The sequence below is a fragment of the Coturnix japonica genome, chromosome 15 (genome assembly GCF_054131305.1).
Source record: "Coturnix japonica strain WE chromosome 15, WE-NBRP24, whole genome shotgun sequence".
NCBI lineage: Eukaryota > Metazoa > Chordata > Aves > Galliformes > Phasianidae > Coturnix > Coturnix japonica.
The window spans coordinates 3,512,699-3,540,198 of record NC_140677.1 but is presented as its reverse complement, the minus strand read 5'-3'; the positions used below and the strand labels follow the sequence as shown (position 1 = coordinate 3,540,198).

The 27,500-nt window shown below is 38.3% G+C and overlaps 1 protein-coding gene across 2 annotated transcripts in view; it reads right to left on the bottom strand.

The window, feature by feature from the left end:
* Positions 1-908: 908 nt before the first annotated feature.
* The window catches only part of PDZRN3 (PDZ domain containing ring finger 3), a 119,609-nt gene continuing 93,017 nt past the window's right edge, over positions 909-27,500 (bottom strand). For both annotated transcript variants that reach the window (XM_015875342.3, XM_032447263.2), the window contains 7 exons: positions 16,812-17,062; positions 14,296-14,383; positions 7,788-7,886; positions 6,451-6,513; positions 5,418-5,519; positions 4,251-4,367; positions 909-3,350 (listed from right to left, as the gene is read on the bottom strand). In XM_015875342.3, coding sequence (XP_015730828.2) covers positions 1,800-3,350; positions 4,251-4,367; positions 5,418-5,519; positions 6,451-6,513; positions 7,788-7,886; positions 14,296-14,383; positions 16,812-17,062 — 2,271 coding nt within the window. In that variant the 3' untranslated portion in view covers positions 909-1,799. The remainder of the gene's footprint in view (positions 3,351-4,250; positions 4,368-5,417; positions 5,520-6,450; positions 6,514-7,787; positions 7,887-14,295; positions 14,384-16,811; positions 17,063-27,500) is intronic.

Sequence of the window (27,500 nt, the reverse complement as noted above, 5' to 3'; positions counted from 1 at the left end):
CCTGCAGTTTGTTTAATTTCTGCCCAGATTTTCAGGAGAACAGTCAGATTCTGTGAACTGTATTAGTTGATAAGTTGTAATACTAAAGCACACAATTGATTTTCAAGTGACCAAAATGACAAATGGTTAGTGAGGAAAATCTCAAAGGTATCTGAGTAATTTTTGGTCTATAATTTTATTTCAGCATCTTAAAGAATGCAGATTTTGTGCTGTTGTTGCTCTGGTATCATTTCTACACATCACATTTGAATTTTCAGATATGTTTCTGCTGTTAAATATACGTGCATGTATGCTCAGCATTCATGTAACTGGCGCCTAAAGGAACTATTACCTATTAAGTGTTTCCAAAGGAGATGTCACAATTTGATGATAATTTTACCTCATTAGAGTGTTTGAGGGCAGAGGGGATGAAGAATCTTGGAGCTATTAATAATGAGTCTAGTTTGCTATTTCTCCAGAAAAAAAATCAAGTTTATTTCTGAATTCTTGTTTAGAAACAGAAAACAAGAAAAGGAGTGAAGTATCTCTTTGAAATTCACTTTTTGTCCTTTGTCCTTTTCTCAATCTCCTTTAACTTACAAATTTGTCTGTTTTTAATGAAAAGCTTTGCTAAAGTTTGTAGGTTAGTCACCATTAAGATACTGTGAAACAAAACAGAAGAGTAGAAATCCTATCTTTTCTTTATGCTTACAGGTAATCCTGAACACCTTGTGAAGTAAACAGTTTTACTCTTCATATTCCTGCTTCTCTCTTGCCTCTTCCCTCCATGTCACCTCAGTGCTGACTTCCCTCAAGGTCAGGATGCCGTCCTTCCTATTCGGCTCGACTCCCACACGTGGGAGCTGTGCTCTAGGACAGGATGCTCAGCATGGCACAACAGTAAGGGAGTTAAAAATAAAATTAAAATGTTTGAAATATAAAACAATAATTTATTTTACTTCATTTTACTTGTTAACATTTGCAGCTAGTGATGATTTAATGAAACCGCTTTTATAATTCAATACATTCAAATCTATAAAGCAAACAGTAACTACCATGGGCTTTTCAAATTCCACAAACTGTCTTATATAAACAAATCAGCTGTACATGCACGTTTTCTTCAAGAGGTTGCAATGTTTGCAAACATGCTTTAAAATCTTTAAAGCTGCAGTACACTTCTCTTTGCTTCAGGCTTTTCAGATGAAACCTATATGCTTTCTTTATAAACCTTAGAAAGAACAATATTTAAATGTTGATGGTAACTAAAAACTGCCGTTTGATAAATGTTAAATCTTACAAGAGAATGGCTCTATTAGGAATTCAGTAACTCTGAGTTTAAACCTTGAGCTAAATATAGATAAACAGCACTCAGTGTAGAAGTGAACAACAGCAGAATAGTATCAGAAAATATGGTTTCACAAAAAAATACGTATGTGCAGTTGCTCTTGTGGGGTTTTGCATTTTTTTTAGACAAAGAAGAGCACGGGTACCTTTTTATATGAATATAGTTTAAGCAAATTACCTGTGTAAATATGGTTAATACATTTCTGATATTTAAACACTTTATGTAAAAGGTAACAAGTAAAAAAGTACAATCAGTATCCAAAAAGCACTGCTAATATTGCCTCTGAAGGAGCTGGGGTGGGCAAACAGTCTCTCCATTTTATAATGGAGATCCTGGCACCCGCAGTCGTAGAGTTCAGTATTTGAACTATAAACTCGATGACTGTATCTTATATACAAAAATCTTGCCACATTGAACGAGGCATTGATTCCTACCCCAATGGTAGCGTTCTATGTACATAATTTAGCAATGGTGATTATACAGTAGTCACTGACAGGAAGGAATTGTACACTCGTGTTCCATCTGGTGACTTTGTTCCATGGGTAAGCAGTTCCTGGATTGTCATCCAGTTGTCAAATATTTTTTTATTCCTTTTCTTCATCATTTTTTTGTGGCTCAGTTCAATGATATTCACCTCTTTCTTTTCTTCTGCACCTTGCTGTTCCTTTAAGCAATCCAGCCTGCTCTGCATCATAAACTCACGTCTCCTCCTCTGCTCCTTTGCTTTCACTAAATGCTGCTTCCGCTCTTCCTTACTCCAGTAGCGGCCCATCTTCATTTCACTTATGGCATCATCATCAGTAGTCATCCCACTGCGCTCTTCCTTAATCTTTATGGCTCGTTCTCTCAGCAATCTGTCCCTGACTGGCCTCTTGGTGATGTAGCGGGTTCCATCGCTTCGGACCTTCACTTTCCACTCCATCCTCGGCTCACTCTGACTTGCACTGAAGTCTTTGCACATACTCACCAGGCTCATTTGGCTCTGTGCATACTCCACTGCTGATTTTTGTTGGATCAGCTGCATGTAGCTCTGATAGTGCTGTGCATGAGCAGGAATATGAGCATGCTTATATGGAGAGTGGTGGTATGGGGAGACATAAGAGCCAGAAGGTTTCTGACCATGAGTAGGGCTTTTGCTTCCATCACTGGCTTTTCTCTCCTTGCATTCCATCTGTTTGCTCGTCTCAGGATCTTTAGCAGATGAATGGCATTTACCAGTGCTGGATTCATGACTTTCTGAACTGGCAAACAAATTCTTTTGGGAGACATTATATGCCACTGCTCCCTCATTACCTTGACAGTTGATGCCTTCTGCAGTTCTGCGCAAGGAATTGTCAGGAGAAATCTCGAGTGTGAGCGGAGTGCTTCGGCAGCTTTCACCTGTGTTGTATGCACTTGAGCTATCCTTGTCAGACTTCTCTGGGAGCTCTGTAATGTCTGAGAGCTCATGCCTGCGAACATCGATACTTGTGTTGTAGTTGCGGAACCCACTGTTATGCAGCATCCAGGGCTCCCGGTACTGATCTTTCAGCTGCTGCATCTTATGAGCTCTCACAATGTTCAGGCACTCTAGCTCAATACTGCGCAGCTCCTCATTCAGCATCTCCAGCTCTTTGTCAACGCTTTCTTGGTCACTTTTGCTCATATCCAGAGTGCTGGTATGGTAATACAGGCTGTAAGGGTTGGCAGACTTCACCTGGCATTTGAGTTCCAGCAGTTCCCGGAATCGCTCACATTCATCTACAGGGATGCCAAGGAAGTCGACATCCGTGCAGTCGGCTGAGATAAATGACTCATTGCTGAACTGCATATCGCCACTTCCAAGGGTATCATGACTGTATGTCAGCTTCTTTTGGCTTCCTAAAGTGTTAGTGGAAGTAGTGTGATCATCTGCATTGTTTTCTTGCTCAGAGCTCTCATCATTCCGAGTGCTGTCATCTGTGCGCCCTACGCCACTGTCCTTCTCATGCTGGTTAGATAAAATAGTGGCCGTGTCAGTGGTACCACCATCTTCCTCGTGCTTCTTCTAACAGTAAAAATCAGAAGACAAAGAGAAGTTATTGCAAAGACATAAAATATCTCAGGATGCCTATTATATAATTGTTTTCTTAATTGCCGCTTGTTATATTTGGTATATTTTGATTTTTACTTGTACGGAAAGAAAGCACAGAAATGCTGACTGAAAACACACCTTGATTTGGATGACCTTTTCAGAAGAACTTAGTCTGATTTCAGTTAGACAGCAACAACACTAGAATGCAGAATTTCAATGTGTTTCTTCTGGCGTGTGGCTGCACAGAATTATCCAGTTCTACTACGGTGCCACATTGAGAGTATCGCTCCTCCAAAAATGTGGCTGCCACAGCAGATGTGGAGTTTAGAAAACTCCATACAAAAACATGAGAAACTATTCATGAACTCGTATGATTGCATTGATTGTGGCAGGACAACAGGGAATCCAGGTCTAAATCTGTCTCTCTGCTAAGCAGAAACATTTTCTCTGCCCTTCTTGTCAAATATACAGACCTCAGTTCAGTCATTTGCTTGACTTCCCTGTTTGTATTTTATGGCTTTGGCAGACAGGCAGTTTTCAATATACGTGTGTATGTCAAATAGGCTATTTTATACAGAGAGCAGTAGTTCTCTGCATCTTACACTTATTCTATACTTTTGTCACTGATCACATCCTGAATGGTGCATTTCTAAGAAGATCATGTCATAATGGGAAAAATGAAAAAGGATATATTTAAAAATAATTTAGTCTCCAAGAAGTTGTTTGTGGATAGCCATATAATATCTTGATTTTGCAGTAAATCTTTTTGTCTTGATGGTCATTTGAGACATTTATGTATTCAGTCAAGCTCAATACTGGAATATTGAGTGCAATGTGAAGCTTTGACACCATTTCACAACAGAACAGCAGTACCTGCTGAAGCATGCTGGCAGTAAATTGCATTGCCTGGTGGTGCTGCTCCTCTAACATGTCCATGTGCAAGTCATCCAGAAAATCATTTCTGTCATCGTCCATCCATCCTTCATCCAGCTATGTGAGAAAGAAGGGGAAAAAACCCAAACCAAACATTGTCAAAAGAATGAGTACTGATGTAAATCAGGTTCCTTCTTTGTGGAAGGTGATCGGGAAGTTTTAAAAGATTCCTTCCTGTGACAGTACTGCTGTGTCCTGTGAGGATGCACACACCTCCTGCTGAGTGTGGGCATTGACTCTTCCACCTTCCCCCACCTCAAACTTCAACAGTATGGTTTTAATGTCAACCCCCTTTGCATGAAACCTATACAGTCCTTTCATCCATGGAAATGCTTCTTAGCATTGGGGCTGTTCTGGTTTGCATGTCAGTTGATTACAATGTATAAAATACTCCAGGGTGCAAAGCTTTAATACACAGCTTGTGTGGCAGCAGAAAGGGCCAGAAGCAAAAATGCTTGCTCTGGGTCTGTGACTCTTTACTCCCAACCTGTCAGCCCCAAGGGAGAGAGCTCAGAAACATCTAGACTAACAAGACAGTCATGAGCATGACCCCGTGTTTCTGGGTGCACTGGCAAGGGTTGCTTTCCCAATACATGGAGCAAGACAGTGCTGTTTGTTCAGCATCTTTGTTGTGCTAATTCCCACTCTGTGAAGGGACCAGATATAACCTATTATTAAGCTGAGGATGCTTCTTGACAGTATTTAACTACATTAAGAGATGGTGTTATAAAGGGATAAATAATAGATGTTTTAATGAATGATTTATCAATGACTGTAGGATTTAGAACTCAGTATGGCCTTCCAAACCATGGTTTGAAAACATCCGAACTATCTTGCACTGGTAGTTGTAACATATATTGCAGAACACATAAATCACTGAAACTCTTATACGTTGGACTGTAATATAATGCATATCTACAAGTATAATGACTACTGTATTCTATTATTTTATGTCACGTGTATGTCCAGTCAAATTATTTAATATAGTTTTAGATATATTTGATAGATTTAGTTTAGTTAAAATTCTTTGATGGAAAATATTTTCTACAAAACATCAAGTCTTTTAATTAAGACTCGAGAGTGTTTACTTATTTATTACTATGGTACCTGAATTTCTGGTCTTGCAACAAGTAAGGAGATGTTCTTGCTCTCTTCACTGCTGAGTAGTGCTACGGCTTCTTCTCGGTTCTGTACCTCTATGCCGTTGATCTGTAAAGAAAAGAGCAACAGAATGACATCCTTTCACAAGGATACTTAAATGCTGCCATGGCCAGCTCTGGAGGGCTGCATGGCTGGGTAGAACCCAGTGCAGTACAAGTCAGAGAGCTTGAATCAACAGCCACGTTATTTAGGTAACTGTCAGGTAATGGATACATGAAGCTGTTCCAAACCTGTGCAGGTGATGCACAGAGCTTGTTATGAGAACAGAAACTAGACAGGGAGCAGAGTCAGCTCTTGTGGGTGGAAAGGAACGTCCTCAAATGGGACAGGTGAGGCTATGAACAGCATCCCCAAAGACTACATGGGATGTGGATGTCTATGTGCATTAGTTTCTGTGTAGGAGATAGACCACTTCCATTAAAATCGCTACGATGTAAGATTGCACGACTGCTCCTTCTGGCATGCAAGAGTACGTGTTCAGCCTGCACCCTAACACAGTTAGTCACCCTGTTAATGAGGCTGACCACTGAGATTTTGCAAATAGGGTCAGAATTTTTATTTATTTTTTGTGGTAGAAAAAAAGTTCAAGGTGTATCAGAGTGTGTGCTGGAAACAGACAAAATCTACTGGCAAAATCCTTAGTCAGCAGACCAGGATAGTATACAGCTTAACCTGGCCAGGAATATCTAAATTTCATATGGAGCAGAGGAAATTCAAGTTTCAGAAAGTTAAGAGACTATATGAATGTTGAAAGGAACTGTATGAGCAACCTGGTCTAGTGAAAGCTGTCTCTGCCTATGGTAGGGGCCTGGAACTAGATGATCTTTAAGGTTCGTTCCAATCCAAACCATTCTAATACCAAATACCATTTTAAAGGAGTGATTTGTAAAAATGACACTAAAATGAAGATATGGAAATACAGTGGTTGCAGCAGTAGGTCATAGTGCATTACCAGGCTTTCAACCATTTACACACATACTTGAATAATGCGATCCCCTTCTCGGAGTCGACCATCTTTTGCAGCAATACTGTTGGGATCAATCTACAAAATAAGAGAACTGTAAGCATTTTGGAGATTCTAGGCCTCAGCATCTTTCTTCCCAGCATAACCCTGGCATTAGTAATATGACTAATGTGGTAAGCCATTGTGCCTGCTATTGCTGTTACATAGTTGTTACATCTTGTTAGTGACTACAGGACTTTTCCTTGCATATAGAAGACAAAATGAAATGCAGGTTAATATGCCAAAGTCAAAACCAAAGCACTAATTCTTGAGATGTGTCTTCAGGAACTGTGGATTTATCATGTTTGCAAAATATTTAGTTACCTCATAATTTAACATTTTGCTTTACAGCAAAGTACTCTGAATTAGAATCTAAAGATTTTGCCTACAGAGCAGGAAGAATTATATCCTGAGTGACACATCCTATAGGAATAGTTTAAATTTAGTTGATTTTTCCATTCCAAACTGCTGTTGTGAAGTTTGAAATTGACCTGTGTGATAAAAAGATTCTATAAAATGCCACTTATTTTATGAAAGGAAGCAAAGACAGAAAAATGAGCCCCAAATCTTGGCAAATGTACATCTCTTTTTTTCCTTTCATTTATATTATTTCTGGAACAATTGAGAACAAAAATGGAAGATAGAATATATTAAAAATCTTCTGAAAACGTCATCTGGAATTGAATGTTGAGAACATGTTAGGGAAAACGAATACTAAATGTGAATGTAACTAAAACAGCCATATGAAAAGATGTCTTATAAATTCTAAGAGGTAATCAGACAGTGCAAAATCCATGTATTCCTGTGATACAGTGGAAAAGCAATGTTTAATGTGAAATGTTTTTACAGGCGAAAAACCAAAGATTTTTAATGAATGTCTCAAGTACATCCCACATTTTGTATTTGTACAGACCAAAATAGGGTAACATCACAGTTCTCTAGACTTCAGAACAAGAAACATGCATTCAAATTATAAAGGCAAGCATTTGTTCTGGGGTAGTTAGTTCAATACTGGAGAAACTGTCAATTTAACATAGCTTTCCAAGTGAATAAAGAGCCTTCTAAAGGCTGCATGTTTGTTTTTTCCTGCTGTATTTCTAAAGATTGCTCACTGAAGTCAGTGGGAGCTGGACTTCAATGGAATGGGATTTCACTCAGTTTGAAGAACAGGAAAAATAATTAGATTTCTTCCAATTATTACTCTCTAGCTGTTGTCTGAACATGGTGCAAGTAGAAGCAAGGAGTCATCTTAAATGTCTAGCACTGCAGTCTGAAAGACAAATTTTATCTTAGAGGAGGCAGCTCAATCCTACCTCGCTCACATAAATACCAATGTCATCCTCATCATCCGTCCTGTAACACACAGTAAGACCGAGCTTGTCCTGGCTGTTCACTCTGTGCAAATCCACTTCCTGAGGTTAATAAAGAAAAGAAAAAAGACATTGTCAATGAGATACTTGTGATTGATGGAAGCTATTTTTCAAATACAATGAAAATATTTTGCTTAAGTGATATAGTGGATCCCTTCTCATTTTACTGTGTAGACTGGCTTAACTTACTGAGCAAAACATGATTATATGCATACAATCAATACTTCAGGCATTGTTGGCCCTTCAATCAATGCACTGTCATTTTGAAAACAGACCTTTTATTGATCTTATAGAAGAAAAATTACCTATATTTCATGTAGTCTAAGACTTCAAATGCTAAAATGCTTATAAAGTATGATTTCAATATTTGCCACAACTGATATACATATTTTCTTATAAGCGGGGTTTTTTTTTCTGTCTCTTCAGAGAAAAAATATAATATTCTATTACCTTAACTTGATAATTTTTATGAAATAATGTAATAAGTTTCTCATATATGTGACTGAAGATCAATATATGGTTAGCAAAGCATTTGGTACTGGTAAGAGAAATGCACGGAGTGCTTCAATATCTTGCAAAGGTGTCAATGTGAGTAGGTTGTGGTTTACCATTCCAGGGCTCTGTGGTGGTCATGTTGGTCTTGGAGGCATTTAAACCATCTTAAGAATACATTCTAGCCACAAGGAATTAATCTGGGTTGTTTTCTCCTATGTTTGCTCTTGGTTTGTGTAAAAGTGTTACAAGATGCTCACTAAGCTGTGGGCTGCTCCTGGCTCCTTTGTAAGTCAGTGTAAACATCTCTTTCTCCTCCCATCCAAAGGATGTCCCAAGAGCCCAAGGATCCTATGGTGCCTAACACGCTTAACTATCTTATTGTGACTGCTGCATCAGTTCCTCCAGAAGGAGGAAGTATGGTTTGTGCTAGAGGGGGAGAAACAAGAGAAGTGTTTTTTTTTGTGTGTGGGTTTTTTGTTTTTTGTTTTACTTTTTCTTTTTTTGCTCTCTCTGTTGTATGGTTTGGAAAGGACCTTGCTTCTCTGCAGCTTACACCTGGCTATGGGGCTTCAGCACCATTGCAGTGAAAGGATAGTGTGGCGCCAGGAAGACGGAGCAAAGGGACCTGTGCTAAGAAGGGGAAACAGCCCCCGTGTGAACTGAGGGCCATGCCTGCCAACGGCAGACCTTTCTGTGCTCGGGAAGCATCCAGCACTGTGTTCATGTGGAAGAGTCTTGCTAACAGGATTCATTATTTCTGAACATCTCTTCTGTTTTGACCTGCGCTGTGCCATTTGTAAGGGCAAGATAATAAAACAAGCTGATATGAATAATTTATTGGCATGTCAAGATGACAGCTGCCAAGATCAGCAATCTCATGTTATTTACTTGTCAACATGTGTAATTCCTTTTTTTCCAAGAAGCATTGCTGTAAATGTCAGTGACATTTCAGATGGTATTTAAATGGTTTCAATCAATAGTATCCATGGTGAACTGCTGCTCTTTTTCTCTTTTTCACTCTCTTTTGTTACACACTGAATGAACACAATGCTTTAATAGTTTCTTTTTTTTTTTTTTTTTTTAAGATTTCTAAAGTTCTTGGGGATTTTTAGAGAGTAGGTAAAAAATTTTCAGTAGAAAAAGTGAGACAAAGTAGACTTGATTCTGGTCTTCGTTGATGTAATTAATCCTTGGAAGTACCACTGCAGCTAACTCATTTATTCCGGATGCAAGCAGGCTGTGATCTAGAGATGAGGTGAGAGTGTGTTAAACTGAACATAACTCAGGCATCTTTCCTGCCTGCTTTAGCAAAAAGACTTCATGTTTTGAGGAAAGTTTTCATACAGTTTACTTGTTTGAAAATACAGCAATGAAATAACTGCAAGAAACTAGTGCTATAGTTCACTGCTGTTTGTCATGCTGGTAGTGAAAACATACACACTGTGTTTAAATTATACATAAATATATGTATACGGTGGTTTTGGTCCTATTTGAAACATCCTATGTAACCATGAACACTTGCCAGCACTTCTTGGAGTGCGGGGAGCAAGGTAGTAGCTTTGTTCTTCCTTCTTCCCTTCAGCATCTTTTAATAACAATTAGTGTTTTTCCAACAGTACACAAGTATGGAGAGTACTCTGATAATTAAAAAATAAGTATGAGTCTATATTTAAAATATACCTTCTCTGACATCTGCAACACAATGGAAGGTAATAAATGATCTAGAACACTAAATAGTATATATTTTAAAAAGAGAACAGGCACGTATGCTTTATAAACAGGCTCACAAATAAAGCATCCAAAAGCTAAAAAAACCAGAATACTCTTACAGCAGGTGTTTAAAACCTGAATTTTTATGAGTAATTTGTTGACATTCTTACCCTGGGGTACAATCCCTCTAGTCCTTGGTAGGAACAGAATAACTTGGTTTGATGCTACCCAAATATGGTAGTTTTGTGTGCTTAGTGGTAGGAACAGCTGCTGTCTATGGGTCTTTGCAACAACAAAGTTTTAATATAATCATAAAGGTTTGAAATATTTGAGAGATGAAAGTATGCAATTCCAGTTGGAGTTGAAGAATCAACTCCAGCGTCTTCAAAGCAAAGGTTATTTCCCTTGTTCGGGGTGGAATCTGTATAATGTACAGATACATGAAAGGGAAAAACAGAACAGAAAACTGGCACCTGCAAATACAGATATTGCGATAGCTTGTGTAATTGTACTAGGAATTAATTAAGCTCTAGGAATTAATGTGGGCCTAAAGAACTTTGAAGGTCTAAGTCCAGATAATGACATTGATCTTGCCATGTCTTACTCCTTTTTCTGATGTGTGGTCCTGCTGGACGGCCCAAGGGCCCAAGCATGTGATCCTGCAGAGCTCTGTGCTCCTGATGCAGGAGGAGCCGCTGCATGCACAGCAGTGCCTGGTCTGCTTCCAAAGCCCTACTAGGCACCTGCTCATTTGCTTTGGGCAGGCATGCCACAGAGTCTGGAGATGAAAGAATACGTAGTGCTCAGCCAGGGCTCAGATAGTGTTGTAATGAACACATTATGAAATATATCAGCCGCCTACAATGAGGAACGGAGACACTGAAGTGTCCCGGCACCTGGTCTAGATGTGCACAAATTAGTTAGCAGACAATGGTGGTATGGACAGAATGTATCAGTATCAAGGGATGTGTTAAAATGACAATTGTGAAAATTTCAGATATGATGTAAGTTTATACAAATTTATACAAATACTTTCAATCTTTTGCTTCTTCATGTCAGGTTTAAGTGGGATTTTGAGAGATGTGTGAGAAAAACAAGCTTGCACAGGTGATTTGTTTGAAAGATTACTGGCTTCATATGAAATGCAGGACCAAGGAGGGCTCAAAGTACTTGCTGCAGAAATCCACATGGCATTTGGAGGAAGGCAGGAGGAAATAAATGTGCACTATGACATTATACCTGCAACTGCCCATAATAACAGATTAGTAAGTGGTAATAGTAAATTAACCTCTGTAAACTCAAGAGAGCCTTCATTTGCAGCAGATTATTGGATTGTTATACTGGTGATTTAAAATTACAGCGTGCTTGTGTATTTATAAAAATCCTAGTCTCTAACAAGACAAAAATGAACAGTAGAAAATTGGAAGGTGTGGGCAGTAATGGATAAAAAAAATATATTGCAAACGTTCAGTAAGGATTGCCTGAAGTTTGCACAGTAAGTACTCTGCCGTTTGTCTCTCTCTCTCTCTCTGTAAAAAGTGGTGGTGTTTTGTTTTGTTTTCCTGAGATACCTGATGAGCAGGGCCCACATGGCTAAGGTGTGAGAGCCCATTTCTGTCCTCCTGGCATCAGAGCTGTGACTGCAGTAGGGGGACAGTGGTCACAGCTGTTCAGAATAGGCTTGGTGTCAGTGGCAAAGAGACATCTAAATGAGCAACTTCAGCTTTTTAAATGAAGAGTCCATGTATGTTCAAGATGGAGTGAGAGCATGAGAAAGGAGATTTTCTAGCAGTTAGCAAGTGTTTCATGTTGCTTTTCATCTGCAAGCTTTGCAGTCAGCTCCGGTGAACTCAGTTCTCTGCTCAGAAAGAGAACAGAGTTGGGAATAGGAGGGGGTAAAGGACCAAGTCAGATGTGAGAAAACAAATGTCCTTTCAGATTTAGAATGTTGTCCTTTGTAATCTGAGAAAATGTGCTTTCTGAGAAAGCCCTCAATTAGGCTGCATGCTTGTTTGAATAAACATTAATGCATAATGCTGCTGGTGAAGCCTGCAGTGGCATTATTCTTCCTTTATGAACCCAAAGTGACTTCTGGATAGGCCTCTGTGAAAAATGAATGTAGTTCTAATTTGCAATAGAATCTGGAAATAGAATAGAATTCAAGATTTAGTCCTTCTTTCCTTGTGGCACGTAAACTTAGAGTGAAAAGGAATAATATCTGCTTATTTTGATAGTAGGAAATAGATGACACTTATCTCTGAATCCTAAATTTTTAGATACATACTGAGAGAGAACTGGGAATGCATTTTTGGTGTCTTGGCAATACTGCCAGTGTAAATTCCTTCCTAAGAGTTATTTACTTTAGAAGCTTGTTTTGAACTCAGTATTTCACTGTTTTGTGTTTTGTTTACTTGCTACAAATCACTAATAACTCAGCTATAGACCATAAAAGTTTGGATGAGGAGCTGCTGGTTTAAATTCAAAACACGTTTTATGGACACAGAAACCCATAGGGCTGACTTGATGGCTTTCTTACTTTAGGCATTCTTGCTGCAGTCAATGAAATAGTGCTTTTGTGGTCCTTTAAAGCATATCTATCAAAAGGCAAACAAAAAAGCAACTAGCCAGTTGAGTCCCTGTAAGCACTTTGACCTTATCATTGATCATAGTCACTACAATTTGAACAAGAATCTTTAGTGGCTTTTAAGAAATACTATTAGGCTACAGAGACTTTTCTAATGTTCATCCCCTTGTGTTACTGAGCTGATCACCTTTTACCATCAAGTACTATATCAATGTCAAAATTATTAATGTTGTGGTTTAAGCCACATTAATGTCTGGCTACTGAAGTACATGTGTTTAAACTGTTTTCAGCTCAACTGGTGGACCTTCTAATGGAAGCAATATGATTTATCTACAGTATTAGATTTCCTAAAAGATAGATTTTGAAAATACACTAGCAGAAAATACTAAATTTGTTCTACATTTTCCCTTAAGACTGGATTTGTGTTCCTTTTTAATTAAGGGGGGGGGGGGGGGGGGGGGAGGAGGGGTAAAGGCATTTCTTTTAAAGAAAGGCCTTGAAGTCTGATAAACAAGGTTTGTTTTGCTGTCACCGATTTTATCCTGACTTCTATTTGGGTTTGTATACACAGATGAATTACTACCAGATCTGCAAAATTTGAAGACAGCTTGCAGACTTTTTATGGGGATTGAGGCCTTGATTTTGCAATTGCTTTTACAGAGGGGAACTTCATGCTTATAGAAGGACTGAACTTTGCTCCCGTTGAAGCTGTTGATAAATCTGTCGTTGATTTAAACAGGACTATAGATAGTTTGCCATCATGTGCTCTGAGAGCTTTCTTAGCAGGACCATGATCTAAGAAATCAGATGTGCAAGCAAGCTAGGAGTGTAATCTAGTCACTAACTGTTAATCGTGAACGTATTTTTGGGTTCAAATATAGGTGGAAGTATTTAGAAGTACTGAGATATTTGCTGCTATTTATTATAAATTATGAAAAGCGTTTCAGTGGGCCAGTACTGTTTAAGTAGATGCAGAAGTAGAGCCTACAATTCACATGCTGTACTCTGAGTGTTTGGGAACGGGTTATAAGAACTAAGAATGAGAAAACTGAAAAAAATCGTTTGATGGGAAATGCAAACACAAAAACCACAAGTGAATTTTACAGATGTGGCAGGCAGATGAACTTGCATATCTTCATGACTGACCTATAATTTTGTATGTATCCTCATGTAACTCTAGTAATGAAAAAGGAGGGAATAGCTTAGTATAGTGTGAGAGCTGTTCTCATCTTTTCTTGTAAACTTAAAATATTTCTAAGTGATACAATTGAGAACATCTGTTTCTCACCTGGGGAATATTTAAGGGAAACACATGTTTTTTTTATGGTGACCGTGTGGGATAGGTCCACTCAGCCAACCTGAAAAATCTTTGAGATTTCTAGAAAGCCTAAATCAGCATAGTTATAGAGAATGTACCTGATGGAACTAAGGAATTCATTATTTATGTTAATTAGCTGAAGATCTAGCTCACCATTCCATGACACATTGTCAAATACATTGCTAAAGGTGTCAGTAAGATTTGCAAGCTGCAAAGCAACCAAGGTGCAATATTATTAAAAATAACTGCTTTGAAATGGTCTTTTCATTTTATACAGAATATAAAGACCATGACATCCATGTGTTAGGCTTGAGTAAATGAACTGGTTACTAAACATTAAGTACCTCCAATTCTAACTCATCTCGGTCCATTTCTTGATGGATTCCTCCCATGTAGTCATTTGGGTCATAGTATTCATGCACTGATGGATGACTGGAGAAAAAAAAAAAAAGTGTTACAATAGCATTCAGTTCTATAGTTAGCATAGCAATGCATTCCAAGCTTATAGCAAGTCATCATGAAACACAACAGACTAACATCCAAACCATGAAGATACACACAGTGAATTATATACACTATACCAGCAAATGTATTAGACAGTACATGTATTGTAAGAAGAATCTAAAACATCTGACACCTGATGATGAATGAAAAATTGGTAAAGGAGTCTTAACGTTATTAGTGACTTTTCCTCAAATGTAAGGCTGACCTGGAGAAAAATATGAAGATAGTGGTGGCAAAGTAGGATAACAGGTACTGTGTGACACAGCTAATGGGGCAGATATTTGCCAGAGTGAGAGATTACTTATTCATGAGCTCATGTTATTTGCAGAGATGTACATGAAATCATTGTTGCCTACTTCCTTGGTAGTTTTTCTTAGCCTTGAAGACAGAAAATCATATTAAGTATTTTAAAAATAATTTGCCACCCAACTATTTTGATTTAAATCAACAGCATTTTGTTGATTGACTTGAATACAACAGGCTGTGCATAGTGATTTAAATGCCATTTAAATATGCAACGCTCATTTCACTGTTGGCATGATGTTTTTTACATCTTGAACTGTCCAGCAACTCTGCTGTCTGCACAGCAAGTTTAAGCAGTATGATTTTTGTGTCATCATTCTTATATGCTACAATTTTATTTCTCCTTTTAATTCGCTTAACTAGATACATGTTTCTATGTATGTGCGATAGTATTTAAATAATAGCATCTGCTAACTGGTTAAATTACCCAATTCACTAAACACAGGTTAACATTCATTTGAATGGAATTTGGAAAAGTTGCAGGAAATATTAAGGAAGCATAAAGCACATCCTCAGAAACTTACATTACTCTTTACTTTCACACACTGGATAACAGCATAATTTAATAACAGTCTGACTGCCCTTGTATGCAGGATAGCAGTGAGGCAGGCTACATGGTTAAGAACAACATCCAGACCTCAGAGTAAGGCCAGTAGTTGGAACCTGTGCCTAATGCTTGAAGGGCAATGAGTCCTTGGCAGGACTGAGCTGGCATTATGTAGGCACATTGCAACTTAACAGAATTTTCAGGAATTAATCTTTGCCGTGTTTTTACTGTATTTGGTTTTGCAGTTGGAAAGTGGCAGGTAGTCGACTGAGGTACTGAACGCCCCTCTTGCAAATATATTTGGGAGGTGCCCTAAGAACATGCAACCTCTCCACAGTGCTCTAATCCCTATTTCCCATTCACTGCATACAAGCTCAAGTCTAGCTTTGTCAAGCGTTTATGCTAAAACATGCAGCTGTGCTTGAACTTTCAATGGATGATAACAGGTAGCGATGCAGTAATATTTGACCAAACAATCTTTCACGTAATCAGCACTGAGAGCCACAAGAGGAACAGACTGCACACAGAAGACCAGTTCCTGGCTGAACACGTGGATGTTAGCATGCCATACAAGTCACTTTGGAGCAGTACAGGATTGGTGCCTGTCTGTAGTGAAACTTGCTAGGAGTGCTGACAGCGCTGTCCGGAGGGGCGTGCTGGGTTCTGTGTGCTGTGTTCACCGCTCAGGCTCTCAATGGAGTTCTTGCTCAGAGCCATACTGCACAGGCAACACATGAGCGTGCTGGCACTGCTTCTCACCCCATAGAGGGTTGTCTCAGAACCTGGTATTGCTGTGGACTGATCAGATCAGAGTCTGAGACAACACAACAACTGAGACATTCGGAACATTTCAATTACTTTTTCCATTGGGGAGGTATGTGTCAAGACGACAGGCAATTTGCATGGACTCCTTGGGGAGCTTTTTTCCTCTTGAACAGCATGTGAGGGCGTGGTGTGTGTGCACCAGGAGATAATTGTCATTTTTATTTGTACATACAAAACATCAAGCTACCATTAACAATAATTAAAATTTGATTCTAAAACATCCATGACAGCACTGGTAAGTAATTTTAGTCCTAGAAAATAATTTATTTGAGTAACATTGCTGCAGGGTTATAATAAAGTAATTAATACACTGGAACAGAATGTAGCGACTCTTAGCATTATACAATTTATGGCAGCCATAAAAAATAAAGTTAAAACATAAGCAACCCAAAGAGGCAATGAGAGGAATTACAAGATGCAATAACTTTATCCATCAAATGCCAAAAAAAGGAGCTTTATGAGGCTGTGTTGTGACTCAGTGGCATTACTCATGTGAGTAATAGCTTGGTAATGTGTAGAGAAAGTGAAAGTGTTTTGAATTATGAATCAATGTTATATGAATCTTGGCTATATCTGGGAGCACACAACCACCAGCAAGTAAAGGTATGTTTGTAAACTACTTCTAACATGCCATGTTAAGGAATGCAAGGATTTTCAAGTGCTTCACAAGCAGTTACTTACTCTTCGGGTAGGAGGTAAGGGTCCAGCACTGAGACAGGTGGGGTAGATGAGCCCATCTTGCTTAGAGCCATGATGTGTTCAAAGGTGATATCTGTCTGAGTGCCCACATCCACCAGCTGAGACTCAGGAGCAGTGAAGATCTTGGTGCGTGGAGTTCTCCTCAGGACCTGCACCACAATGGGCTCCTTGGCTGTTTTGAATGCTTCCACTGCCTGCTCATGTGTTGCTTTAGATAAATCCTTCCCATTGACCTGTGAGAGAAAAAAAAGCAAAACAATGCAGGGAACAGTCAAAAAGTGGAGGATAGCTTTGTTGTTGCTGGCTGTTAAGGACTCAGATTCCATCTAAATGCTCATACAGTAAGTACTAGGAATGATTAATGTGATGTTATGCATCTCTCTTTTTCATCTTTCACTGCAATGATTTTACAAATCGTGGGCTCTCCTTTAAAATTTAATTAGCAGATTTTACTGGGATCACTCTGAACTAAAGTACAAACCAGCATCTCATTTACTTCTTGAAGATTAGAAATCTCTCAGCCCTAGTTTGAACAGAATAAGTTATTGATTGCCCTGTAATTTTTCTGCTTTTGTTTGTTTGCTTTTTAATCATTTAACCTTGTTGCTGAACTAGTGGGACAAAAATTGCTATTACAGAAATAGGTATCAGTGTATATCAGTGTATGTTAAACATGTTTTTGGATGGGACATGATGGTCATACACTAAAATGGAGATTTCTTCGGGAGCGTGGCTTGTTTGTTGGTTTGTTGAGACATTTGAAAATGTAAAAGGTCTCTGTGCTCAGTCACTAAGAGCTGTGATACAGAAATAGTAGAATTTGACCATCTTTTAACCTGCCAACTGTTGTCATTTTAACACAGATTTAAAGAAACAATTAAACAGAAGCTGCCCACAGCAATTTTAGTGAAAGCTGTATAATAACATTACAATCCCATAGCACTGTGCTACTGTCATATAGTTGTTGCCTCAGTCCAAAGAATGTAACAAGTGTAGGCTCTCATGCAGACACAAAATGTAATTCAGAATTTGTAAGCTTTCCTAGCAGTGAGAGTGAGGACCCCTATCATAGCAATCCTCACCTTTATGAATAATGTCTTACATTGTTCTCTTTCCAGACATAAATTATTCACTTGATAAATTGCATTGCTGTATCCATCCCTGGTGAGGACTGCACAGTAGAAACTCTTGCCTTCTGCAAGTTAGTGCTGGGTTTCTCAGGTCCAAGAGTAGCATATTTTTTCCAATGAGTAAAACCAGGGGGCGTAAATACAGAGCCAGGTATTAATAGAAGCTACTTCTTTGTCATTTAATTACTTCTGTAAATGTGCTGAAATGCGCTAATGTGGTGACTATGTCACATTAGTTTCTTGAATATGATTTACAACACTAAATGTCCAGATTCTGCTACGTGTGTGTATCAGATAGCACTTAGTTCATACTTCGATCTGCCATGTTTAGTCCCTCTAAAGTAAGTGGGGCAGCTTACAGAGTACTATCACTCCGTGCTCTAACTGAATTGAGCCCATACTTCAAGTATTGCTTGCAGCAAAAAGCTGGGCAATAATAAAGAGGGTTAACTTGAGTGCAGAATCGATTGAAAGGTCTAAATTCCTTCTGAATTGCCTTGCACACATAGCACTTATTACACTGTCATCTTTGCTTTATCTTTGAGAGGCAAAGACACCAGTTTTTTTGTAAAGCCAGCTGAGAATGGAAGATGCTAACCCTGCATTTGCATTCCACTAACAGTTGTATTGACCACAATTGCTCACAGTAATGCATAGCATGTAAAGTTTGGCCCGGTCAAATTAGATATCATTAACTTGCCCAATCAAGCAGATTACTTTAAAACAATTTGTACAGCTGTAAAATTAACTTCAGTGTAATGTTTTAGCTGGAAAAAGGAAATGCTGATTATGGTTCCAGTTTTATTATTTGCTACAAATTAAATGTAGCACATTTTACTGTGTGCATCCTAATTCTTTTGGTACAGCTAAGTATAGCAAGCCATCAAAATAAAAGAATCCGAAATTGCAGCAAGCATAATCTCCAGAAATGTGCTAAAATAACTCTTGAGTGAAACATTTTTTTATGTGAGCTGCTTTCCATGTCTTTGTGTTAAAGGCTGGTAAAATTGTGCAAAGGACAGCTTTCAGTTTATTCCCTAGTACTGTAAGTAACCTGGATGCCAAGGATTTTAGTAGAGGTCTGCTGAGATGATTCATTGCTGCAGATCTGAGGACTGGTATCCCCTTTGTGATTTTATATGTGATTTACATGTAAATAATCAAACTTCAAAATAGACTGACACAAGCAAGGTATAAGGTAGTAGTTGGATTGTATCAAAAATTATTTTTACATGAGTTATTTCCAAGTATTTCTATGTTTTATGGCAGTATCCTCATCATACTACGCAACATTCTCTGGCCAGGAGCCATTCACATAGAATGGTTTCTGGTCAGTCTGTGGATCTCTTATGAGGGACTGACTCCTTAATTCACACTGGGTAGAATCCTTTTAGCCCTGCAGGTTTTTGTTTCCATCTGCAGTTAGTTGTAGGCAATATGGTGAACATTATTATATTTGATTTATTGAGAGCTGTGCTAACAAAATAAGAGTTAATGGGTTGCACAAAGCTATCACTCTTAACCATTCAGATTCCAAATGAAGAATGATGGAAGAGGAAGCAATGATGGAAAAATATGCTTTAAAGCAATTTGCAGTTGGGAAATTATACTGCTCCAGATTAGGCCCCTAGAAAAACAATGCAAAGTGCCACATTGTGCACTAAATACTGAGCACTGAGTAGTTTATGTTTACATGGTTTTTATAATTATTTCTTATTCTAGCACAGTAATATCACTTTTTTGTTGTTGTAGAGTCATGAGGAAGAGAGTGCTCCATTTGGATAATAAAAACTGGTAATCCCCAATTCTGATTATGCGCACATAGCCAATGTGCTTTTTTGTCCAGGAAGTCAGCAGGTTTTGGTGTTCGATTCCTACTACAAAATAGTCATGAAAAACATACAGTGGGATAATTTCAATAATCTGTTGTCCATGTGGAATTAGTACTTGATGCTAACTTTAAGTTCTTTTGAAATGAAAGCCAATAGGACATATTGATTAGGGTGTTTCCCTGCTATCTGGCAATCTGTCACAATTGAGAAACTCCCAGTGCTTAAAAAGCCAATGAATACATTTGTACAGTTCACTTTGTTAAAAAAGTGGCTGTACAAACATAAAATTTATTCCTGATGCTGCTCAATTGTACTCAGCAAAATTCACCTTTATAAATAATTACATCTGGAATAACGCAAAAAGAAAAAAATCCCTGCATATGAATGCTTCAGAAGACTACCAAAAAACTACAAATAAATGTACTTTCCTAAGAACTTTACAGGCCATGTGACAGAGACAATGGGATCTTTCATGGCAAAAAAAGATGGACACGTTAACCACTAAAATATGAAAATGCTTGGGTGCCTTCTAAACTGAATAGAGAAAGCTGTAGTTAAACTAGAACATAAAGAATGGACCTTGATTAAATTTGTTGTGGAGCCAGATAGAAGCATTAACAAATGCATGAGACACAGATATTAATTCTGTGAATGAAGGCCACAGCACGGGTGCAAGATCTTGTACTTGGATTTATTGAACCTCATGACATTCACCTGGGCTCACTGCTGGAGCCTGTCTAGGTCTCTCTGAATGGCCTCCTGACCCTTGGGCATGTCAACTGCACTGCACAGTTTGGCACCATCTGCAGACTTGCTGAAGGTGCACTTGATCCTACTGTCTTATGTCACTGGTGAAGATGTTAAAGAGCACTGGTCCCAGTACTTGGACACCACTTGTCATTGATCTCCATCCAGACTCTGAGCCATTGACCACCCCTCTCTGGGTATGATCTCACAATGAGTTTCTTGTCAGTTACTTGAACCGTCCACCCATCAAATCCATATCTTTCCAGTTTGGGGGGAAGGGTGTTATGGGAGACTGTGTCAAAGGCCTTAACCGAAGTTCAGATAGATGACATCAGTGCCTCTTCCATTGTCTATTGATGTAGCTGTGCCATCATAAAAATCCCCAAGCATAAAGAGTTTACCATGTGTCCTTTAAATATTTTGCACTTTATTTTTGCATAAATAATGCACGATGTCTTTTGGGTCTTGGTAGTATACTAAAGAAACTAGAGAGATTTCTGTAAAAGAAAATTATTTTTCCTTCTATCAAGTTAGGCTGATTTATATGGGTTTTATGTCATGAATGGTAAACAGTTGTATGTGTTGTACAGCTTGTTGGTTCTTCTCTGCTTCACAAATGTCACAGAAGAAAACTTTTTTGCTTAAGAACGAGTAAGCAGCTTTTCTTTGTAGAAATGCATGCAAATCCTTGGGAAGTGCACTATAAAAACATTAGTTCTGTCAGACTACAGACGTCTGTGCTCCATTTAAAACACTCTTTATGGTCTGATTCACCTCTTTAGCAAGTTCTTAAGAAGTCTGCATATTACAAAAAAGCACCAGAACTTTAAAGATTTTATAGAAACGAGAGCAGCAAAAAGCCTGTTTTCTAAAACTCCTTTTCCTCAGGAACTGGAAAAAGAAGGTTCAAAATACAGGTTAATTCTTCTTGCAGCTCCATCTAATCCCTCTTTTATTTCCCTCATACGGACAGTCTCCCCGTCTCTCTTTTACTTTTTAGAAAAAAGAATAATATTCTTTAGCAATGGACTGTTTCCATGTGTGTGCCATTTCCTTCTGCCTTGTGAGCCATCCATGACAAAATAGTTAAGACCAAAGAAAAAATCTTTTCTTAAGAGTACAGAATGCATTTATTCTTGAAACCATTAACTTCCAAACGGAAAATCCTGGTAAGAAAGACCACTGAAATAAGGAATTTTTATTCTATTAGTAATTAGCTCATTTATGTGTTGACAACACAGCACCAGCATTGTACACTGCATACTGAAATGTATCTGCTTCTGGCTGGATTCTCAGGCTCTGCTCCTATTTTATCATTTGCTTCAAAGGAAACAGTTTTAGGTCAATGCTGAGGCCTCTGAAACTCTCACATTTGTGCTACATACAGAGTATACAGGGTACACTTGGAGTCTTCTCAGACATGCATTTATCATGTTAAATGATTTTATGTAGTGGCAGGATTACTTCTACATATTTTGTCAGTGTAAAAATGACAATCTTTTGCATATCTGCTCATGGCTTAATAACCAGGGTCAGTATAAAACTGGACAAGTTTACAGGTCTTCCCTTTTTAATGACTCTTTCTGCCGTCTCAGTTGCATGACCCAAGGGAACCAATCAATTATATTTCTGAGTGAGTTACAAACAACAGCCATAAATAATTACGAATTGCTAATGAGAATAACCCAGTAACTGCAATTACCCACTATCTCTCATTTTCTAGATTTGCCTGTATATGGAAAACATGGGCAAATACTTTGAAGAATGATGCTTCTGCATTGATGTTACTTCACAACATACCCATTCCCGTTTCTGTGCTGTCACTTGCCATTTGAAGTTTTTGAGTCCATCCTCCTGCTCCCCTCCCTTTTTCCACAAATGTAATGTCCCCTTAATGTAAGATTGGGAAAGAGCAGTTCAGGTTAACTCTGAAGATATCAAGGAATGACTGGATGTTGTGTTGAGGGACATGGTTTAGTGGGAGCTATTGGTAATAGGTGAACAGTTGGACTGGATGATCTTTTTAGGTCTTTTAGGTCTTTTCCAACCTTGATGATTCTATGATTCTGTATCTATCTTGAAGAAGGTTATTGGAGCTGCTGTCAGAGATGGAAAAAATGCCTGGTGTTGCTACCTAGGAATCCAGCAGCAGTAACAGATCCAACTGGTTCAGCTGGGAGCCTGCTCTTTCAGTAGCTACCTGATATCAGGTATCTGCACCTTGTGATCTTGTGCCACGTGCTTCCAGAAGCAGAGCAGTGCTGAACACAAACCTTAGAAGTTGTAATGACAGTAGAAGTCCCATCACCACCTCATCTCTGGCCTTTCAGTTCATGCTGTTTGAACATGTCCTTCAATTTCCAGTGTGCTATTTGTGTTTAAAAAACCCCACAACTCATTTTTCCTTTACTTGGCTAAAACTGATAGCAGCGATACAGATACAGAGATGCAATAGCCTATGCTGCACTCTATAAGAAAGCCTAAATTGAAAAAGGCTTTCATACCAGCTGTGATTTTTTCAAGTATGAATGTCCAGTTTCTCAAAAACAATGCTATTGGACCTAATTATCTGTGTAAATGAATGCAGTCCATGAAAAAACAGAAAGAAAATCTTCAATCAGATTGAAACAATATTTAGTACAATTAGTTTTTCTATGAAGCATTTAATTTTTCAAGAGTTCCTAAGGAGTCTGAAGGCAGTGTTTGGAAATTCTACTGAATCCATCTAAGGTATTGTCTCAGGATAAAGCCAGAAGAAATTTCAGCACTTAGAAATGAAATGAGAAAGTGCCTATTTCCTGTGCCAGTGGAGAGTGTGCCCCATCACCTACAGTGAGATCACACCCAGAATTATCATTGAGTCAAATCAACCTATAAAAACTATACCATGATACTTCAGTATTTTATTGGATGACATATCTAGATTTTTACCTAAAGATACACTGAATTAGTAGGAAGATTTGCTTCAGCAGTCACTATTTAGTAAATACTGAAGTGCTGTGTATGTACATATACAGTGAAGTGTATGTATTGTTATCAATTATTTACTCTTCTGGTCTCCTGTCAAATTCCTAACAGGTTCAGGAGGACTATCTGGATCTGCTTATATTTACCTACTGAGCCTCTGAAAGAAACAGTCCAATTTATATAAAAGTGTAGAGTTGTACCATCCTAGTGAAAATGAAACATGACCTTTTGTTTCATTATTAATGGACACAACAAAACACATTTATTAAATCTGCACTTTTTCATTAGTCCATATGTTTCTTTTATCCCAGCCCATGTCTGACATGTGACAGTAAAGCACAGAGTGATTTTGTCCCTAGTGCCTGCTCCCTTGAGGTTTCTTGCCACCTGCTTCATAGCATTAAACAGATGTATAAGTGCAGAGCATTACAAAACCCATCTTTTCAATCATTTATCACTTAAAATAATAATTAAAAAAGAGAAATAGAGCTATGCTATGGTTAATCAATATATCTGCTAAACATGAAGAGAAAAGGCACTGCAGGTTTTAGGAAGACAATAAAGCCGTGAGATATTTCAGGTACACTGTAGGTCAAGTTACCCATTTACATTGCAAGTAGCCATAAGGCATTTTGCTTATTTCATATCACAACTTGTTTATGTTCCTTTAATGACTGAAATATCCCTCTAACATGCAATAAAGAGTATCTTCAGAGAAATTCTAACAGAGGCATTACATTATTCATTGTCAAGTGAAGAGGAAAATTTCAATTGCCAGTTTCTGGTAAATGCCTAATTAAGAAAGGGGACTTCTGAGCCACAGACAGGCGCCACAATCATTAAAGGGCAGTTTTCTGAAGATTATGAGTCTCTAGTATGTCAAGCAGAGTTTTTCTACAGCTGAACTAATTCAGCAGTAGAAAACCCTGTCTAGAACAAAGCCCTTGGAATTAACGTCTTGTTTAAGCAAACACACACCTACTTTGAAGTAAGTGCGATAGGTTCACAACTGTTACTGAGGTCAAGTTTAATGGTAGCGAAGTGACAGAATATAACTTCAACAGTATTCTTAATTTCAGCTGCAGCACAGAAAATGTACATACAGTGTATTTGAAGCCATATACTGCATATCAAGTTGACCAGTTTACTATAATTGGCACTTAACACTGAAAACTACTGAAATGCAGACTAATTCTCGGGCTGCCCAATTAAATTTGAGTGTGTGAAAAGCATATACACATATATACATAATTATTTTGTTTCCCAGACCTCACAGCTTTGATTAGAAATTTCTTTTTGAGATATGGCCCTGATTTGGGATAACATCATTACTAAGAAATGTTTAAGTCTAGTCAGTCTGTGTGCTTGAATCAACCTTTGTTAACACTGGTTGCTTTATTTTTTGTAATTCTAAATATGTGAACAGAATTCTAATGACAAAGGGAGGCGTATCAGAGATGAGCTCAGTGCAACTAGCTTGTGTATCAGTCTCTTTGCAAGAGCAGCTGCTGGAATTTGAAAATGAAATATAGTGTCAGCTACTTCCTCATCACTACCATCTTCTCATAAGCACAGCAATTTGTATGCTAACCTTGGTGTTTATATTACTTTAGCCACATAATATCTTAATTTAGCAAAAAGGGAAAATCCAGTTTGCCCACTGCGTTTTTTACCAATGCTGTTGTTATACTTGTCTCAGAAATGTGCTTGGCAAAGAGCATGTGGACAGAGCTTTCAAGTTCTGAAAACACTACAAGGTCATTGCACCAACTGTTTTGTCAACATTCAGAGAGGTAGAAGTCATCTGCCCTCAGATCATCTGAAGCAAGTGCGGTGGCAATGTGAGCTTGTTTCCTACCACTGTTTCTGTCCTTGATCTGGAAAGATAGCCTGGAGGAAAGACTTGGGCCCCATTCTGCTTTAAACCACCATTTCTCATCTTGAAGTGTAGGTTTTGATGGGTTGTAGTTATAATATATTCCTACCATGAGAAGCAGATGAACTCCATTATCTTGAATCCCAGGGAACAGCTCTGAACATTGCCTGTACAGTTAATTTGATTTAAAATCCTGTGTTCTTACCCTTGGAGTTTTTAGATGTCTACTGAGGAAATGCTTACCTTTCAAAATGTGCGTCAATGTGTGCTTAGAGTGAGATACGTAGTTAAAAAACTGAGGTCCTAATCTTTATTTTCATTTTACAAACTCAAAAGCCCTGCTTCAGATGGTGTATTCTTCTCTATGTTTCCTTCAGTGGAGATCACTTTTTGTTTCCCAAGGTATTTCCTTAGAAAAGGAAGTGCCCATATTTCTGATGTTTGTACAGGAGCTAAAGACATTGAGAAAAGAAAACTGGAAAACTGGCCTCCCAATATTATGATTTTACCCTCAAGAAAACTCTTTCCCTTTGTCTCCCTAATTTCACCATCAAAAATATTCTGGAGAAAATTTCCATATAAATTGAAACCTAAACTCTAATAGCATGTAATTACTTCATTTCATATGCTATTTGCAACTGGGAAGTGAACCTCAGGATATATTTATGGTATCATATCATGATATATCTATGGTATATGCCCCATGTTGCTGCCCCAAAAATGCTCATAACCAGTGATGCTGTTTGGCATCAAGATTTCAAGTTGCCACAGTCCCCTTTGTATTTGTAGTGCAAAGCATTGATATGCACAGCTACAATATCCTTTAATGACTAGGTGTCTTAATTTGCTTTTTATTATGTGATTAAAGGTACAATAAGGTATGTGTTCAACAAGAGGCAAGACCATTGTTCTGCCTCATTAAGCTCACAGCAGCCCAAAAAGAAATTGTAGGCAATGTGCCAAAGCCCTTAATGAAGAGGATCTCTTTGAATTATCTATGGATGAGGAAGGGATAAAGCCTGAGCCTTGGTATATTTGATCCTCTTTGTGCTCTCTGTTATGAGGACTTACGGAGCCAGATGTACCAGACCTTCTGGAATTGTATTTTATTGAAGTATTGTTTTCACAGCCACATAAAAGCTCTTGGCCTAATAGAGAAAGCGTAGTTATGTGCTATTATTAATTCTTGCAAGTGTTTTCTGAATTCCTACACCTCAGAGCCATTAACCTTCTAAAAATAAGGTCAAGGGGATTTATTTGTAACAATGGCCAATATTTCCTAAAACCAAATTATGTAAATTTTGGTCTAACTGAGACTTTGAAAAAAACTTAGTTTTGTCAGGAATGGCACTGTCAGCTTATGACACACTATGAGGGTTACATGGATGATGCAAAATAAAACCTGCTGTAAGAGATATTACCGCTAACATACTTTAGAACTTTTGTCTTTCGTATCCTGGTATTTTAATGAAAATAATGCTTCATACTCCTTACCGTTAAATTTTAACTGATTGCTCTCAAGTTATACGAGGATGCAATAATTTCTATTCTGGAATAATCATGGTTCATAGTACTAGAGAATTCAGATCTATGTTAGAAATCCTAGTTTTATAGGATTACATGCACCTTTCACTTCTTTGGGAGCTGAGGGTATTCCAACCATGTTTCCCCAAAGGACTCTCATGCTCAACGTTAATTACTGCTGCTGTGCACTGAGCTGCTTCTGCTGCAGAACAAGGTTGCAAGACTTTCCAGGCTGATTTCTAAATCCAACTCCATGTCTGCCCTGAACCAGCAGTCAGCACCAGATAGTTCAGTCAGCTCAGGTATCACCAGGACTGTTCCTGTGACTGATCTTAAGGACGTGTATTTAAAGAACGCTGCCCTGCTTCTGTCAGTAAGTTGCAAAGGTTTTCTGATTCCTTCATTTCACATCAAAGATTGCAAAAGCTTTGTAAACAGTTATGAATAATTTGTTGCTCTGGTTGCTGAACTTCTGAATGGGATTCACTAATAGTCATCAAATCTAGACCTGGGGGATAAGTAACTATCACCTCAGCCACTGCATGAGCTGAGCTGAGAGCTCACCAACAGAACCAGCACCAACTCTGCTGCTGCA